Source organism: Varroa jacobsoni, unplaced genomic scaffold (assembly GCF_002532875.2).
Source record: "Varroa jacobsoni isolate VJ856 unplaced genomic scaffold, vjacob_1.0 scaffold_797, whole genome shotgun sequence".
Classification (NCBI taxonomy): Eukaryota; Metazoa; Arthropoda; class Arachnida; order Mesostigmata; family Varroidae; genus Varroa; species Varroa jacobsoni.
Window position 1 is genome coordinate 342,595 of NW_019213699.1, and position 15,900 is coordinate 358,494.

Below are 15,900 nucleotides of genomic sequence, written 5' to 3' on the forward strand. Positions count from 1 at the left end.
AGTATATAAATATAGATGAATAACAATAGCGGTAATAACCGCATTTAGATAATCATAAAAATGAAAGGCTAAATAGTTATGAGATATAACATAACCAGGCTCTGTCCGACGTATGGCCAGCGACTATGTCTTCATCGGACTAAGGGCTTCAAATTGCCTGTTATACACTCTCTTCGCATCCGTTTTAAATTAATAATTACTTTGCTAAATGTAGCGCTTGTTTACCTAATTTTGTTTCGAAAGCTGCGACTGTCCGTCGGAAAAAATCTATAATAATAAATCCGCTATCTTACCTGTCTAATTCTTTCATTTGTATCCTTCGCTTGTCATGCTTCAACATTGATCGCATAACAACAAACAGAAAGCTGAACACGCAAGTTTGCACCCATAAAGATAGCTATCGCTTCGCGTCCTCAAAACGTTTCCACTTTTTCAGAAATCTGTGATTATTAAATGCCGTTACAGTAAACCTTGGAAAAATCCAAATCCATTCCTTTTGTAAGCCTACTTTTTTCCTGATTCTTCCTACAACGACAATGGCTGTTTAGAGAAGACACACACTGTCACTACAGGGGCTAAGTGTACGTTGAGTTGATTATTTCAGATTTCCTCGAATAAAATGCTACGAATTCGTAAAGGCTGCATCGAGTAGTTGCCAAAAAACTATCTATCACTCGAGCTAATGCTAGCCGACTATCTGGTGCCTTTCGTACCCTAAGAAACAGCCGCTTTTGTCGTTCGATACTGTCTGAACGATACGTTGTGCTTATCTTATCTATAAATAATTCATGAGTTTATTTCACAATCGAAAGGATTCGGTTGTAGTAATTTTTCCATCTTTTCCCTAGTCCTAGAAAAGTTTTTACACAATGAATGTACTTTCCCAACGAAGTCAGTATCGATATAGAGGCATGTCGAATTAATATGCTAAAGCGATGGTGTGTTCCTCGCTAGCGAAAGCCTGGGCCTAGTTATCCTTAAAAGTGACAACGAAGCAGAAAGGAGACTACGTATATACATTTGAGAATACACGTCGCGGTTAGAAAAATTGTTAACACAAAAGTTTCAGGGTCCCTTGGCCCACTCAAACGTTAAAAGTCTCTACTGTCTGGCCCATTACTGACCTCATTGTGTTACGGATACCGTGTACCATCTTTACATGAAATAGGCAGAGAATTCTGTACCCAGTACATTGATTAATCAGCGCGTAACATTGTCGTCCCTATTATACAACAGCTAGATAAACAACAACATCGTCGAAAGGGAAAACTTAGGACAGCAGATTCGAAAAATTCCAACCCAAACTTTGTACCATGACATCTCGGCCTAGGCCTATCGATAGTCATTTACATACACTTCTACTGAATCATACACGTGGCAGTGTTCGGGCTTAATATATCTTTTAGGTAATACAAGATTTACGTACATACAGAAAACGTTCCATAATGATAATAAATTAATTGATACTCAGCTAAAGTGGCTACCGTTCTGAGCGCGGTAGGACTGCACTTTCGGTCCAAAGCTGGTACATACTATAGGCATTTCAGGTGTTGAGGTTTCATCTATCTTTACAGATTGCCATTTCCTTTATGTGGACTGAGCCAGGTCTCTCAGGATTCTCATGTGACGGGTGGTTCCGTTGAATCATCGTAACGCTTCTTCCAGGAGATTGATCCATGCATACCAAAGACTGAACAGACCGATGCATAATTATTCTCCTCGTGTCCAAGATGAAGCATATGCCCGTTAGCGTATTAACGCGTTCAAGTTGAAAGTTCGAGATGTTCCCTTTCAACATCGATATGTGAATATCTACAGTGTGTAATATCAGAGATGACCTGTTATAGTTTTTCGGTGAGAGAACAATTGGTGATGTTTGCTGTCTATATATACATATTTAATAGTTGATTACGTTGATTTAAGCCGCGGTCGTCTGCACAATCTGCAGCTGCGTGGTCCCGTCCTCCGCGCGAATCTGAACAACATCATGTATACGGGTCCCGTCGCTGATCTGCAGTGGCTGGCCGTCCTCGTGCTTCACTACGTGCATAATCGTCGCCGTTGGTCCAGCTGTACCTACATCATGCGCAGTGACCCCCATCGCTCCAGAGATTGTGACACTTCCAGCAACTTGGACCGCTTGACCTACAGGAACCGTCGTTGTTTCCGTGGTTCCGTCGGCGTTGAGCGTTACAATTGACGTATGTCCGCCGGCGGCGCCCGCACTTCCTGCGCCTAAAGCAAACGCAGAAACGAAACACATAATGAAAGGATTATTTCTAAGCCTCCAATACCATAAGAACACCATTAAAACAAAGTGTGTGCATCATTATACCGTTCGGAAGACCAGAATTGGTACCTATAGAATTCTGGATGACAATAGCTAACGTTACAGCTTTTTAACTTCTTAAGCTTCTTAGTTTTAATTGCCCTGAATATTTCGCATTCAAAAATACTCGCTTTCAATATATACAATATACTTTTTCATAGATAATGGTAAACAAACCATTCGCCTCGACAACGCCGTTTCCGTTGGCGTCCATGTGATCAATGGTTTCCATGTCAGAATCTCCTCCCTCAAACGTAAGGCCATTTCTGCTCGCAAGGTGGGTCTTGAGATGTTTGCTGAGATGATCTGATCGCATGAAACCCTTGCGACATTCAGCACATTGGAAACGCTTTTCGCCTGTATGGGTCCTTTTATGTCGTTGCAGCTCGTCAGAGCGCGTAAAACCCTTTCCACAAAACAGCCAGTCGCATACAAATGGTCGCTCGCCTGCGTGCCACCTGTCAAACAAGGAAATAATAACTTTTTTTTTTATTACTAAATCAAATAAGCAGTAAACTAACCTGCACTAAAGAAATTCCAACCTATTACCAACGGACATCTGTTATTCCCCCCGGTATGTATATTCTCTGGCCTTCGATGAGCACTAAAGTAGATATGATTACTTAGTGTAATCACCTGTGTAAACACAATGTAAGAAACACTACTTCGATGGAGAGTACGTTTCACCCCTTTCACTTACAACGATTCGAGAAAATAACGATTCAGCAAATGCTTTTCTCAAAACCTCGCCTAGTCGATATTGAAATTTTTTTCAGTTTACCTGAGATGGGCCCTCAAGTGTGACGTCTTGCCATAAACTTTATGGCAGCCTGCGATGTGACAGATGTGCTGTCTCCGACCGGGTCCTTCGCCGTTAGGCCGAATTGTCCTGTGCCCGTCTCCGTCTCGACAGTTGGGGCAGGTGCACGCGACGCGGCGCAACCGCCTCTCACCTGTCGCCAACGGAGTTCCCGTCGCAGATGTAACAGGAGCAATTGTCGCTGCCGCAGGAGTTGTGCCGTTGCCAGCTGTGGCTACAGTCGGCGTGGCGGCAGCCGAAGCTGTCACAACTTCACCACTTCCGGTCGCTACGAGAACGATCTGTTGTGGACCAGTTTCCGTTCCAGCGGCAGCGGCAGCTGCGTCTCCACCGTTGACAGCTGCTGCGTTTGCTGCGACTGTTGCCGCAGCCGCTTGCAGCTGTTGGGGCGTCGCTTGAACAGTGACGGTCGTCGGTGTCACCGTTGCAGTGGCTGCCTGCGATACAGCAACATGTGTGGCCGCTGTGGCTTGAGCTTGTGTAACCGTTTGCGGAACGTGGACAACTTGCCACCGCGTCGGATCGTTAGGGTCTTGTTGTAATTGTTGTGCAACGATCGTCTGTTGACCACCTGCCGTGGTGCCAGCTATCTGAATCGTCTGCAATGGTGATAGAGGCCCAGCTGTTTGTAAGCCTAGAGCTTGTAATGCAGCATTTCCCTGTAAAAGTTGCTGAAGTTGTTGTTGGCTCGCACCGCCTTGAATCTGTACAGGGACCCCGTTCAGATTCGCCAGCTGGATTACACCTGGCGACCGGAGTCCCGCAGCTGCCAATTGAGCAGCAGCGGCCATATTCATTCCGCCACCACCGGGGTAGACCATTGTTGCACCGCCGGCCAAGTTGACCTGCTGACCCTGGACGATCTGACCATTTGGCAATTGAAGAGCAACCGTCGGATGCTGTTGATGAACTGCCACCTGCGCAGCTTGAGCCTGAGCCTGAGCCTGAGCCAAAGCGGCCGCTGTTGCTGCATCTGCAGCCCATTGCTGCATCGATTGAACATTGGCGACCTGCTGTACCTGTGTAACAGGTTGAACGCCCGCTACGCTCGCTACGGTCTGTACTGCCTGTGTCTGACTCGCAGCTGCCGCCGCCGCCGCCGTGCTGCCGTTCGCCGTGCTCACTGTCGCTCCAACTGAACTTGGTGTCGTTGGGCTGGACTGTTGCTGTTGGACCTGAATCTGGGCGATCTGCGCCTGGGGTGCTGCAGCTGTCAAGCCCGCAAGCTGCTGCAACGCGACTGGTTGTCCAGCGTGAGCAAGCATTCCAGCTACCTGAGCAACCCCGCCCATTCCAACCCCTGTCGCCACACTGCCCAGCCCGAGTCCACCAACGCCACCGATGCTCTGTATCGGTACGTGTATTGTCTGATAAAGAGTCTGACCGCTCGCTGTCGGCACCGGAACCTGCATCGGGACGACCGTTGTCTGTTGAACGGCCGGAGCGGCAACCGGCACTTGGATTGTCTGAATCGTATTACCTAAGTGCACAGTGAAAAGAAAGGCGGAGACGTAAATAAGTATACTGACTGACTGACTAAATAGCGTGCCTTATGGATGGACGCATTATAAAATTAAGCCTTCGGTATATTTCAGAATCATTCAGTATTCAAACATTTCCATTGACAAAAGACCAAGTAGTAATTAGCTATAGTAACTGAAGTCATCATAATTGGCTTAGTTGGTAATCACAATGATTGGTGAGCAAAGCAACTAGAAATCATGTTTCCGCACCATGCTTACCTTCTGGAACAGTCAACGTTGACGGTTTTGTTGCAAAAGTTAGAAATCAAGTTTCTCGTTTCCAGGGCGACCATTTCCTATGGGCCCAACAATGACCAACCTGTGACGTTGGTTATTTATTGACCCGACTCACAAATTATGGCCGACAAAATAATAATAATGCTCCATATATGGGTGACATCAAAAGGCAATAGAATTTGATCGCCAAGGTCGTCGCGATGAGCCAAATACTGGAATACATACGTACCGTTTCGGATGGTGACATTTTGATAGGCTGTGGCTGTGGCCGTCTGTGGACTGCCGCCTGCGGGTCGAACGATTTGTCCGGCGGCCTGAGCGACCTGATGGGTGGCGCCGCCGGTAAGTGCTGCCGGGATGAAGATTGCTTCCTGCCCATCGATCTGTATATTCTGGATTTGAGCACCGACTCCAGCGGCACCCGCTCCAAGCACATTGTATGTTAGGCCTTCACAACAAAACAATGAAAATAATCCACACAAGACAAACATCAAACGAAGTTACGAGAAGCATTACGTGATTCTACAGTGTTTAATTCTATGTTATTCGAAACTTTGGCTATGGGCTCAGTTTTTCAACAACGTAATTACGTCTTATTATTGGCTTTAGATAAGCATAAGGTCAGCTAAATTTAAATAACAGCTCCTTCACCATTTCACAAGAGGGGTTAATATCAGCTATACAGTTAGAGTAAGGTTTGCTTTAGTACTGTTACACAGAAATGACCTGTGATTATTTTATAATTATTGTATTCTTAATTGGTGGTATATGAAATATATGCTTATTATTCTGCTTTAATACTGCAATTGCCATTATCATTGTTATGGGTTACAGAGAAATGAAGTGAAACAGCTTCCGTATGGTCCTCCAGAGTGCTACTTATTTCCAGTTTAGCGTTCTTCTGTGCCAGCTAAACTGGCCGCAAAGAGTCGTCCGGTTGATGCATCGCTCCGTTTTTGTAGGGCAGTGATTACAGTGAAAAAGCAACGGGGTTGCACTAATCTAGGCCTAGCTATGGACAACTAAGTTCTGTGTCTTTATATCAGTATGTGCATATAACGAGTAGATAATCGAATTGAGCGCTAGGGGGCGATAATGCGACGAATGAGCTGAAGGAGAGTTCGCCCGCGGTCGGCGGTGATATGTGCCCTGCCCGTTACGGTGACAGAAATGTGCCGTTAAAGTGCTGGCCGCGGCGACGACGACGACGACGACGACAACGGCGGCGGCGGCGGCGGTGGTCGTAGTGGCTGTTGTTCTTCTATCTAACACTACTCCCACTTGGCCACTCAGTCAGTCAGTCAGTGGGTTGTGTGAAAGCTGCACCCCCGCCCCCTGGGCCGCCCAAGGCTCCACCCTCGGTAACGACCATAACAGCAACAATCACCATCACCACCGTAGCTGTCGCTGCTACACAAGCAGCAGCCGACACCATTAGCACAGACTACGACTGGCGTTTTGTGCTCGACTGGCAACGGTAGCCACACTGTACTTATCGTACCGGCTGAGTCGCCAAGTGAGAATAACCCACCATCGCCAGCTCCAGTAGCCTCAATGAGCGACTGTCAGCAGACGGCTGATTGACGGGTAAATGCACGCAGCCCCGCAACAGCAGCACTCGAACACCCCCCCCCAAAACTAAAACAACAGCTGCAGCGGGGGACACCAACACAATGCAGTGTTGGTGACGAGCCAACATTGTCGTTGTAGTGGCAATAAACGCAGCGAAGACGTGCGCCTGCCAGCGAAAGAGGCCATCCAACTCCTCACTGTTTACACGTAGCATTAAGTTCACCCACCGCAACAAGATACGATTCTAGTTCCCGTTGGCGGAGTACTTGCCTATTCTCAGGTGCCATCACTCTGCGATCATTGTCGTCCGACTATCTATTTCCGTTTTTGAACACTGACGATGGCTAGCTGACTGGGTCGAAGCAATCTACGATGAGTCAACTTAAACCAAGACACATAACACTATTGTGATATCAAAGCAACATAGGTGTCATCGGGGAAGGTATACACTACATAGACCTGAATAGAATAGGAAATAAATGGGGAAATAGAACAAACCTTGACTATTGACGATCTGAGCTCCGTTGGCAGCCGCGTTTTGAATTAGTGCCTGCAACTGGGCATTTTGAACATCAGCTACAGTCTGCTGATGACCAGCTGCCGTCTGAACAGCTTGCGCTGTAGCCTGCGCTTGATCTTCATTCATGTTTTATAATTTGTTTTATTGTTATTACGGTATTCTTGCAAATGTTGGCATTTGCGTGCTACCATACGTATTTCGCTCTCCGCTCTGCCGGCTACAGGCGGTACGAACTTGCGACAGTAGCACGAAGATGTTGTTCACACATAAAGGGTAAATAGTTAGCACGAGCTGAGTTCGGCCGAGTGAGTGCCATCAGACAAACTAGCTCCAGCAGTGCACACACACACACACGCAAATAAACAAACAGACAGACTTTCCAGTTCCAACGAGGGACGACGTCGACAACGCGTAGCCAAGTGGGGTCGGCACATTTACAATAGTTTACCAGCCACTTCGGTCAACTGGCAAAATACGTTAAGAAATTCATAAGTGGAAAGTCTTTTGCGCTGGCGTTGTTGTTATCGCCGTCCTAGTCGCGGTGGTAGTAATAGCTATAGGATGGAACACCGAATTCGCAACACACGAATCAGCACACGAATCGTAGACTCTGGCACGAGTGAACGAGCACTCCCTCTTCCGAAGTTGTCCGTCCCCTTCAGCTGCTGCTGCTGCAGCCGCCGTCCTGCTGCTGCTGTAGTTGTGATGGTACCAGTAGCCCGCCCGCTATTGGGCTGGGTCGTGCTTGGCTTGTGTGGCTTGCAGCGGGCGAGGCGCTGGCAGTCACTGGCGGCCTGTCCCTTCGTCGGTCCGTCCGTGTGTCCGACTCTCTGCCTGTCTGTCCGCTATGCAGCTGCTGCTGCTGTTGCTGCCACGGCAGCAAACTATGAGTATGCTACGCCGTTAGCCTGACTGGGGGCTATGTAATATTCGGGTATGCTAGTGCTGGCGATGATGCGCCGCTGCTGCTGCCGTCGCCGCCGCCGCCTTCACCCCACAATGGTTGTGTGCGCAGCAGTGAGTGGCGTTGGCTGTGTTGGGCCGCCTGAAGCGGCCTCCTGGTCTCCCACCCTCCCTCGTCAAAGCCTGCCTCTCCGCCGATCGCTACCGCCCCAGTGAGCTGGCATCGGTCCGCCGAGCTGTCACCAAGTCCCCGTGTTTAAACAGTCTCTGGAGAAAACGATACGGAATGAGGACAAGCACTTCTTGGCGTGCGACAAACTTCCAGCGAGGCGATAATTATACTAGTGAAACATCAACTTTGCGTTTCGCGAATAGGAGTTGAAGTTGGTGCGTATTTGTCTACTATGGACGAGCGTCGTCTGCTCATCGTCGTGGCGGAGTGATAACACGCTGTTGATAGGGAGGCGTAGCCGGCGGGGAGGGGTTGGCCTCAAAACATCCTGGCTGCTAGCACAACTAAGGACTCGTATGAGCCAGGCAGCAACGATACAGCTGCACCCACACACAGACAACGAAGGACATACCGCGGCCGGCCAGGCAGCGCAATAGAGATGATCGCCGCTATTGGCGCTATAACAGTTTGCCTCGGCTTTTGGCTGCTCCTCCTTTCATCTTTGCTCGTCGTTCATTCCTCGTTTGTTCCCGTTTTGCGTTCCCTCTCTTCTTTGGTCCGGTCCTGTCGGCTCTACTCAAATCGTCGTTGGTGGCTGGAGTCGCTTTGTAAAGCCGATGGGTCTTTTCGTAAGCGGCGGGCAGGTCCATCGGAGGAAGGCAGGCAATCAGGCAGGCTTTACTCCATGCTCCGGCCGGCCTCTCGAGCCACGATGGCCGGTCCATCCGAGGATCAAATCACCTTACTGTGCGCACCACCGTGCGATGCCCGCCACCGCCTGAGAGTTCGTTCGTCTCGTTCACTCACTATATCGACTACTGCGTTGGGTTGGGTTGGACTGCTCTTGACGAAGCTCACGGTATCGTGACGGATAGTGCGTAGTATTTCGTGCGCTGATAACGGTGTTGCTGCTGCTGCTGTTATTCCAGCGGCAGCTCCAGGGGGGCTGGCTGGCTGCGTGACTGGCTATTCCGCGTCGTCGTCCTACAGCAGCACACGATTCGGCGCCTCTCCGCCTCCCCCGCGCCAAACACCACCGCCTCCAATGGGCTGGCTCGGCCTGCCCCGCTCACTCGTCTGCTTGGTCGGTTGAGCAAGTGAGTGAGTGAGCAGCGCAGCAGCCCAGCAGCAGCTCAACAGCCCAGCCCAGCTCAGGAGGAAGGAGTGGACCGGCTCTTCTGGGCAGGACCGAATGAGACCGGGCCATCCCTAAACGTTAATACTCGCTCCTGGGGTTCATGCGCTCGCAACGAACTTTGGCACATTTAAAATGGGGGCGGATGCTCGAATCTCTCGCCGTTTTTGGCTGGCCGTCATGAAACCAGTATGCTTCTTAAAATCTATGAATAAGTAGTTCTCGTTAAATTTGCAGATCATATTACCACTATCTGGGTAAAAAAGTTTCACAATAAACGACCTTTTTCTCTTCGTTAAACCTTCAAGTTCGCTTCGAAATTGAGCGGAACTAATCAACTAACCTTGTGCTATTTGATAAATGAAGTTGTAAGATTTCGACGTGTATAAACTAAAGCCTGTGACAGATAAAGTTAGCAAACTGACATCAAGTCCCGGACGGAGCTGAAAAAATTTTTGCTCCATGTTGTTATCTGCAACATGTAGGTAGCAAAGTAGAAACTAAGGTTCAAACAGGTTCGATTTATGTACTGCGACATACACAAACAAAAATGCATCCATGCCAATGGACTATGCTCGCAAAGGGTTTTGATCGACTTGTCCAACTGGAATCATCTTGAATGGATGTACGCATTTCGCGTTGGTGGTCTGGGCTATTTTATTCCCTGAGCGGAGCCTTCCTCCTTGGCTGCCTCTGTCTGCCAGTCGTCGTCGTCTCGTCCTGCCTTCGCGTTCGGTTGAGTTGTAAGGGGTCGCTGTGCCGCCTGCCGCTCAAGGGGAGGGACTGCGAGAGGCACTGAGTGAGTTAGTGTCCGTAGCAGCAGGGTGGGTCGATTAGTCGACCGGTCGACAGCGGCAGCAGCAGCCTCGCCCTGCTTGCTTGCCTCGCCTCTGCCGCCATCGAACGAAGCAAAACAGTGCCGCTGTCGCCGCCGCCGTTGCCATCGCGCCTAGAAGCCGGGTAAAGCGTGCTAAGAAGACACTATCGAAAAGTTGCCACCATCATCATCATCAATAAGCGTTTGACCCAGTTGGCAAGTTAGGTGTACGAGGCAGCCGGTAAAGGAAGGAAGCTAACGAGGATCTATATGAAGTAATCAAACGCCTGAAATGTTTGGCCCAACCGATAACTTAGTAACGGTATAGGGAAATTGATCATCTGGCGACTTCCACGGTAGCCACGATGCTGATGATACCTACTGGGAGTTAGGAAATAAACGAGGTAGTGAAGAAGCGAGCGAGAAATAGTTTTAGTATATATTTAAAATTTATGGTGTCATATTGTTGTTGTCGCTGCCGCTATGGCGCCGCTGCGTGACCTCTCCCTCTCGCTGTCGGGCGGGCTCGATCGAGTGTGTGCTGCTGTTGGCAATAGCAGCGCTGCTTGTGCCGCGGGGGTAGAAGGAGTAGTTGCAGTAGAAGTACTGATGGCGGCGGCGGCGGCCGTGGCGGTGCCTCTGAAGGCAGGGCCGGCGCGGTACATCCCCAGGGGCCGGGCTACATTCACAGGCTACGCCTGTGTGTGCGCGCAACCGGACGCCAGCTTAATGTGATTGTACGCTACGGAACGACTGTAACAGGTTCGAATCCGACGGAATGTCGAACGGTAGTGCCGGCAGGACGTAAAATCATTTAAGTCAATTGAGTAGTAGCTTCGAAACCAACCGTGGGTTTTTTGCCTTTCTCACTGGAAAGACCCAGTCGTCCGAAATAATGCTTTACTGCTGTTGCTTTCTTTTATTTTATCTCAAATGACATGATACACCTGTAAGATTCACGAGGCATTCAACAAAAAAAATCGTCTGATGTTACCTGACTTTTTTGCAGATATTTGACATGATCTTCAGGTATCATATAAAGCCCATCGAAGACATTATAGGTACCCTGAATACAAATACATTTAGGGAACGGCAAGATAGTAATTGAACCTCTGAGGATAACATCTTGTTTGATTACTTAGGAGTCTAAAGAGATACTAAATGAACAACAGGAACGCTAATCGAAATTTTAATAACGAGCGTAGAAAACACATTGCGAAATTTTCCATGCCACCTTGTGAAGTTCAACTTTAATATTCTTCAGTCAAATTGTACTTTTAAGTTAGTATTGATAACAATGGCGTCGTCGTCATGCACGATGCGAATTTGTATAAGGAGGAAAGGCGAACCTGAAATATAGTTCTTATTTTTCCTTCTTTATTGCTCTTCTCTTATCATGATATCTAGCCAATACGTAAACCAATACGTAAATCTTCTTTCCCGTATTAATAAGTATGCAGTTACAAACCATTAATACTCTGGACTTGTGCAAAGACTCGATATACTGTACTTAGAAATTAGAAGGTTGCATATACGGATTTGGACAATGTCGTTCTGCAGCACATTGACAAAAATTGATTCTATTATTAATGAATTTTAGAATTAATTGAAATTTTTCAAGTAGCAAATAAGACACTTTGGTTAAAGAAGCGCGAGCCACAGCGTTTGCCCTAAAAAAGTATTGCAAATTTTTTAAACCTGGCAAACGTCTTCTCCTAATCGATGAGCTACCGCAGCTATTAGCTGCACCTCTGGACATCTGTCTTCAATCATATCGTTGATAGTGAGCACGAATTTTTTTATCGAACAGACACCGTGTGTATCACGTTTTTCGTTTCTACGCCCAACAGTTAAGCTGTTAGGCAGACGGCTGGCTCGTGCCGGCAAGAACAGAAGTGTGCTTAAGCCCGGATTCAGTTTGAAACCGCCTCACGTATTGCGTAGTTTGGCAGGGAAACACGTTAGCCCTTGCGCTATCACGGGAATAAATGTGCGTGCTAAAGTTGTAAAGAAATTTTTGGCATACATAATACTGGCCTGAGATGATAAATCTTTCGCCTAACGAAAAAAAACTTGCTCATTCACGCCGAGTTACCCACGTATACTATATGAATGACGAAATTAATGAAGTAAAAAATGATAATGGGCTTCGTAAAATATTAGGCTGTTGCAAGTAAACCTAACAGACTTTGAAATTTAATTACTTATGACAGAATAATAATTTACTAGCGTGTGTTTGAGGTGGTCCCCTTTCCTTTTTGCGCGCCTCTAGTCCCAGCGTCCTGGAATCTTTTGATAGGCATACACCCACCTCTTGCGTTTTCATATAATATTTCTTAGTAAATCTATCTTGAAATATACTTGCCCACCAGTTGCCCTTCTTAAAGCGTGGAAAACTTTACGATCACACGAGCCAAAATGGGAGTAGTAAGCGAGCTGAAGTCAGTGTTGAAAATTCCGTTGCCAAAATCAGGAAGGTAATTGAGGCATGGCCAACAATCCGTGAATCTACCGAGAAAATTGAGATACCTTAATGTATTCATTATCTCATCTTGGCGAGTATCATAGTAGTAGATGCCCCTGATGTCTATCACGAGTACTACAATGACCTCACGTCTAAACCTATTCGAGACTGCCACCAACCTCGATCTACCCCCAGGACGACGCCAGTGGGCGGTAGAAATCTAATCATGCCGCGTCCATGGCTATTTCCAGCCATTCGCATCAATTTACGAGGGACCCATTTTTTATTCAGTTTCCGCATTTTCAATGTGTGGCTCAAGATTCCGTAACACACTATACGAGAAATGCAAGTTTTAACGCAACACAGTCTTTGAACCTGAAACTCCGCTTTCTTTCTCCGCCCCCTTGATTTCTGATTGATTTGTGTTCTTGTTCAACGAATCCTGATATCTGGTCGTCTTTCCGCTTATCCTCAACATTTCAGTTTCTATTTATGAAACGTCGGCACCATTGATGTACTGTACTTTCGTTCAAAACCTCCTTACCTAAAGTTTTCATTTGCCTTCGATAAATTTCCGCAGCGCTGTGGCCTTTGAAAGACAAAAACTTGAGCACTGAGTGTTGGTTTTAAAATAATTTTTCCATCTGAACTGATTTCTTCTAGAGTAAACTTAACCCTTTTTCAAGTCTATACAAAAAAAACTGAAGTATTTGTGTCTGCTAGCCGCGCGTAGTTCAAAAGTTATTTCATTAGAAAATCCTCCGGATTCGCCTGTAACAGTCTAATGATATAAAATCTAGGAATCAAACTATTTTGATGCGGGTAATGTTTGAAAAGTCACACTACTCGCCATAAAAACGCTACATAAAGTGTTGACAGAAATGTGTAGCTTTGTGAAGTCGTCAAATTTTTAAAAGATTCCAACTCACCATTAGAGACATCGTTGCTGTGTTCCAGAAAAGCAAAAAAGAGGTTTGTCTTTTCTTCGAACATTTTAAATAGTGTCTCTGTAGCGAGTTACAACCCCTTTTCGAATACTACCGTAGAACCATATGACTGGTCGACCACTCGCTACGTATATTTTACTTGTCTATGATATCAAAATCAGGCTGTGTTTGCTCTGCGCACTGTTATATTAGATATAGCACCGGATAGCATCAGGGTGAAAGTTTGCCACGTAGAAACTAAACAGGTATTTAAAAAAAGAACCTGCATTGGAGATTACGAAAGTTTGTCTCTTGAGAAGCGTATAATTACTAATACGTGTTAGTTTTGCTCATAACGTTGTTTAGACCTCGAGATAAGTTAGCCGGTATTTTTAGCTTGATTCAAAATCTCAAATAATTCATAAGAAATAATAGTGTAGAGTAGAAGCTGTAATTAATTATTTTAGTAGATAAAGAAAACGAATGCTTGTGAGGTGTTGCTATTCGGGTAACCTGTATAATCCGCTAAAACCTAAACGCCTTCCCATCCTTCAATATGTTTCAGTTGCGAGATTTGTAAGCCATGTCATGCGATCTGAAATAAGGCTTTGCAGAAGATACTCCCGTTATGGTCGTTACTAAGTTATGTAAGAAGGAGGCAAGTGGAGCCTGATATTCATATATAGGGAGTAGACACTGAGGATTAGATAGGTTGTGACCAACGTGGACCTTTATATTATTTATTTCATTTAAATTGTCGCGATTTGGTCCTCGAAATACTGAGGCTGTTCGTAGGTCAGTCGTGAGAAAGCTAATAGCTTACCTTGGCCATCTCAGGTCCGCATGCAAGCCAATCAGATTTGTGCTCGAACGATGAGTCAGCACAGTCGTCATCTGTTTGTCCTTTATTTATGGGCAGAAGCTATTTATTGTGGTTCAAATGATACGCATTCAAGAAGGCGGTAGCCATAATCTCTCATGTCTACAGGGTTCCTTCGCTTGCAGTTTTGAGAAATCCCTTTTTGAATGGACTAGTGTTATGGTAAGACTAATTTCTATCGGCGAGTACGCACCTATGCAAAAGATTGATCACTGAAATAAATACATGAACCTTTTAGTGGTTGGATTCAACGTGCACGTGAATGTTTGTTTTTGTTACATTATTAAGGCGGCCAAATTCCAGTGAGAGAATAATTTAGCCAGAGTAGTTTTTGGAATTTTTAAAGATTTACGAATTACCTTAGTATTGCAATATGCGGTAACGTCATCGTATCTTGTGATTGTTGGCTGACTAAAAAATCTAAACGGTTTTTAAATTCGTCCTTGTACATTAGCATTAGACCCATGGACCGTTTAGGGCAGTCGCAATTAGCGTTGAGCATTATTTATGTCTCAAAATCGTTATAAGATAGCCCGTTAATGAAAGTTAATTACATTACTAGAAAAAAAAATATTTCCTGGTTGGTTTGTTGCCTATGATGTTGAATGATAGTTTTTAACTATAGCTATTCTCAAGATCTGTTGTCAGTGCCTCTAATACTCCATATGGCCTTAAGTCGGCCACGCACTTGCTGTTGCCCGCCCCGTCAGTTGATAGTGCTCCCTCACCACGCCTCTACGGTTGGTGTTCGTTAATGCTACTGTCTCCCTAATAGGGCCAGTCGATCAATGACTTTATATGCCCTACGGCATCCTGCTCAGTCCGATATACCCAAAATAGATAACCCAAAAGGGTTCATGTGATTTTTCGGATTAAATACGCGTTATGTATCGCCGGAAAAATTAAACTAATGTTTCGGCTTGAAGCTGCAGATTTAAAATATTCTCGGAATTGCGAATTTCGAGATAGCTAACGCTAGAGAATATCGCCGCTAGCCTTTTAGATTCCATTAATGTTTCCGAGTCAAATGAAATTTTTAAAATTATTAATAATAATTTCAGTAATTTTCTAACTAAACTTGTTTATGGTGACCCCGACACATGGCTTCTGGTAAGTGCTAACTACAATGATCTACATTGTAATATTTGACTACTGGCAATTATGGTCGGTATACAATAGTGGTTTCCACACAGCACTGGATATTTGTACACAAATTTCAATAATAGAAAATCTCCAATGTCAATAAACAATGGAACCTGATTAACGTTGTTCGAAAAGCGATCGACAATATTAGCGTATCTGATTACCCTACAATGACACAGGAATTACCTATTGCCACTCCCGCCTCTCAATGGGTTGTCCTGATGAAGTTGTCGAACGGTTCGTGCAAACGGGTGACTCCTTTTGTATATGGCCATTGTGCCCAGCACTAACTACAGCGCCGGCCGACCCGGAGACGCTTCTCGGGGGCAGGTGGAGGAGGAGAATCGGGCGCAAACTGTGCGAAAGAGTGGGTGGGCTAAAAAGCTGGCTGGCCTGTGTCAGCTCCGGCATGTTTGGGGAGGGCCATAGAGTAGCCGACAGCCGACGAAGCAGACGACA

General features: G+C 46.2%; 1 protein-coding gene and 1 long non-coding RNA gene across 2 annotated transcripts; both read right to left on the minus strand.

The window, feature by feature from the left end:
• Window positions 1–494: 494 nt before the first annotated feature.
• LOC111263885 (uncharacterized) lies at window positions 495–8,004 on the minus strand. Its single transcript, XM_022839346.2, has 5 exons — window positions 6,980–8,004; window positions 5,139–5,357; window positions 3,111–4,629; window positions 2,507–2,787; window positions 495–2,235 (listed from the first exon to the last, which is right to left on the minus strand). Exons 1-5 carry the CDS (start codon window positions 7,125–7,127, stop codon window positions 1,919–1,921), a joined length of 2,484 nt encoding a protein of 827 aa, XP_022695081.1. The 5' UTR covers window positions 7,128–8,004; the 3' UTR covers window positions 495–1,918.
• Window positions 8,005–10,477: 2,473 nt separating this feature from the next.
• On the minus strand, window positions 10,478–15,881 carry LOC111263890 (uncharacterized). Its single transcript, XR_002682517.2, has 3 exons — window positions 15,628–15,881; window positions 14,242–14,510; window positions 10,478–10,975 (listed from the first exon to the last, which is right to left on the minus strand). It is a non-coding gene; the product is annotated as an uncharacterized LOC111263890 (long non-coding RNA).
• Window positions 15,882–15,900: the final 19 nt, after the last annotated feature.

Coding starts and splice junctions, on each gene's coding strand:
- LOC111263885 (XM_022839346.2), bottom strand. CDS start 7,127: ATGAATGAAGATCAAGCGCAGGCTACAGCGCAAGCTGTTCAGACGGCA. Junction 2,788..3,110: donor CACTTGAGGGCCCATCTCAG/GTAAACTGAAAA, acceptor CTTGTTTGACAG/GTGGCACGCAGGCGAGCGAC. Junction 2,236..2,506: donor CGGCGTTGTCGAGGCGAATG/GTTTGTTTACCA, acceptor CGTTTGCTTTAG/GCGCAGGAAGTGCGGGCGCC.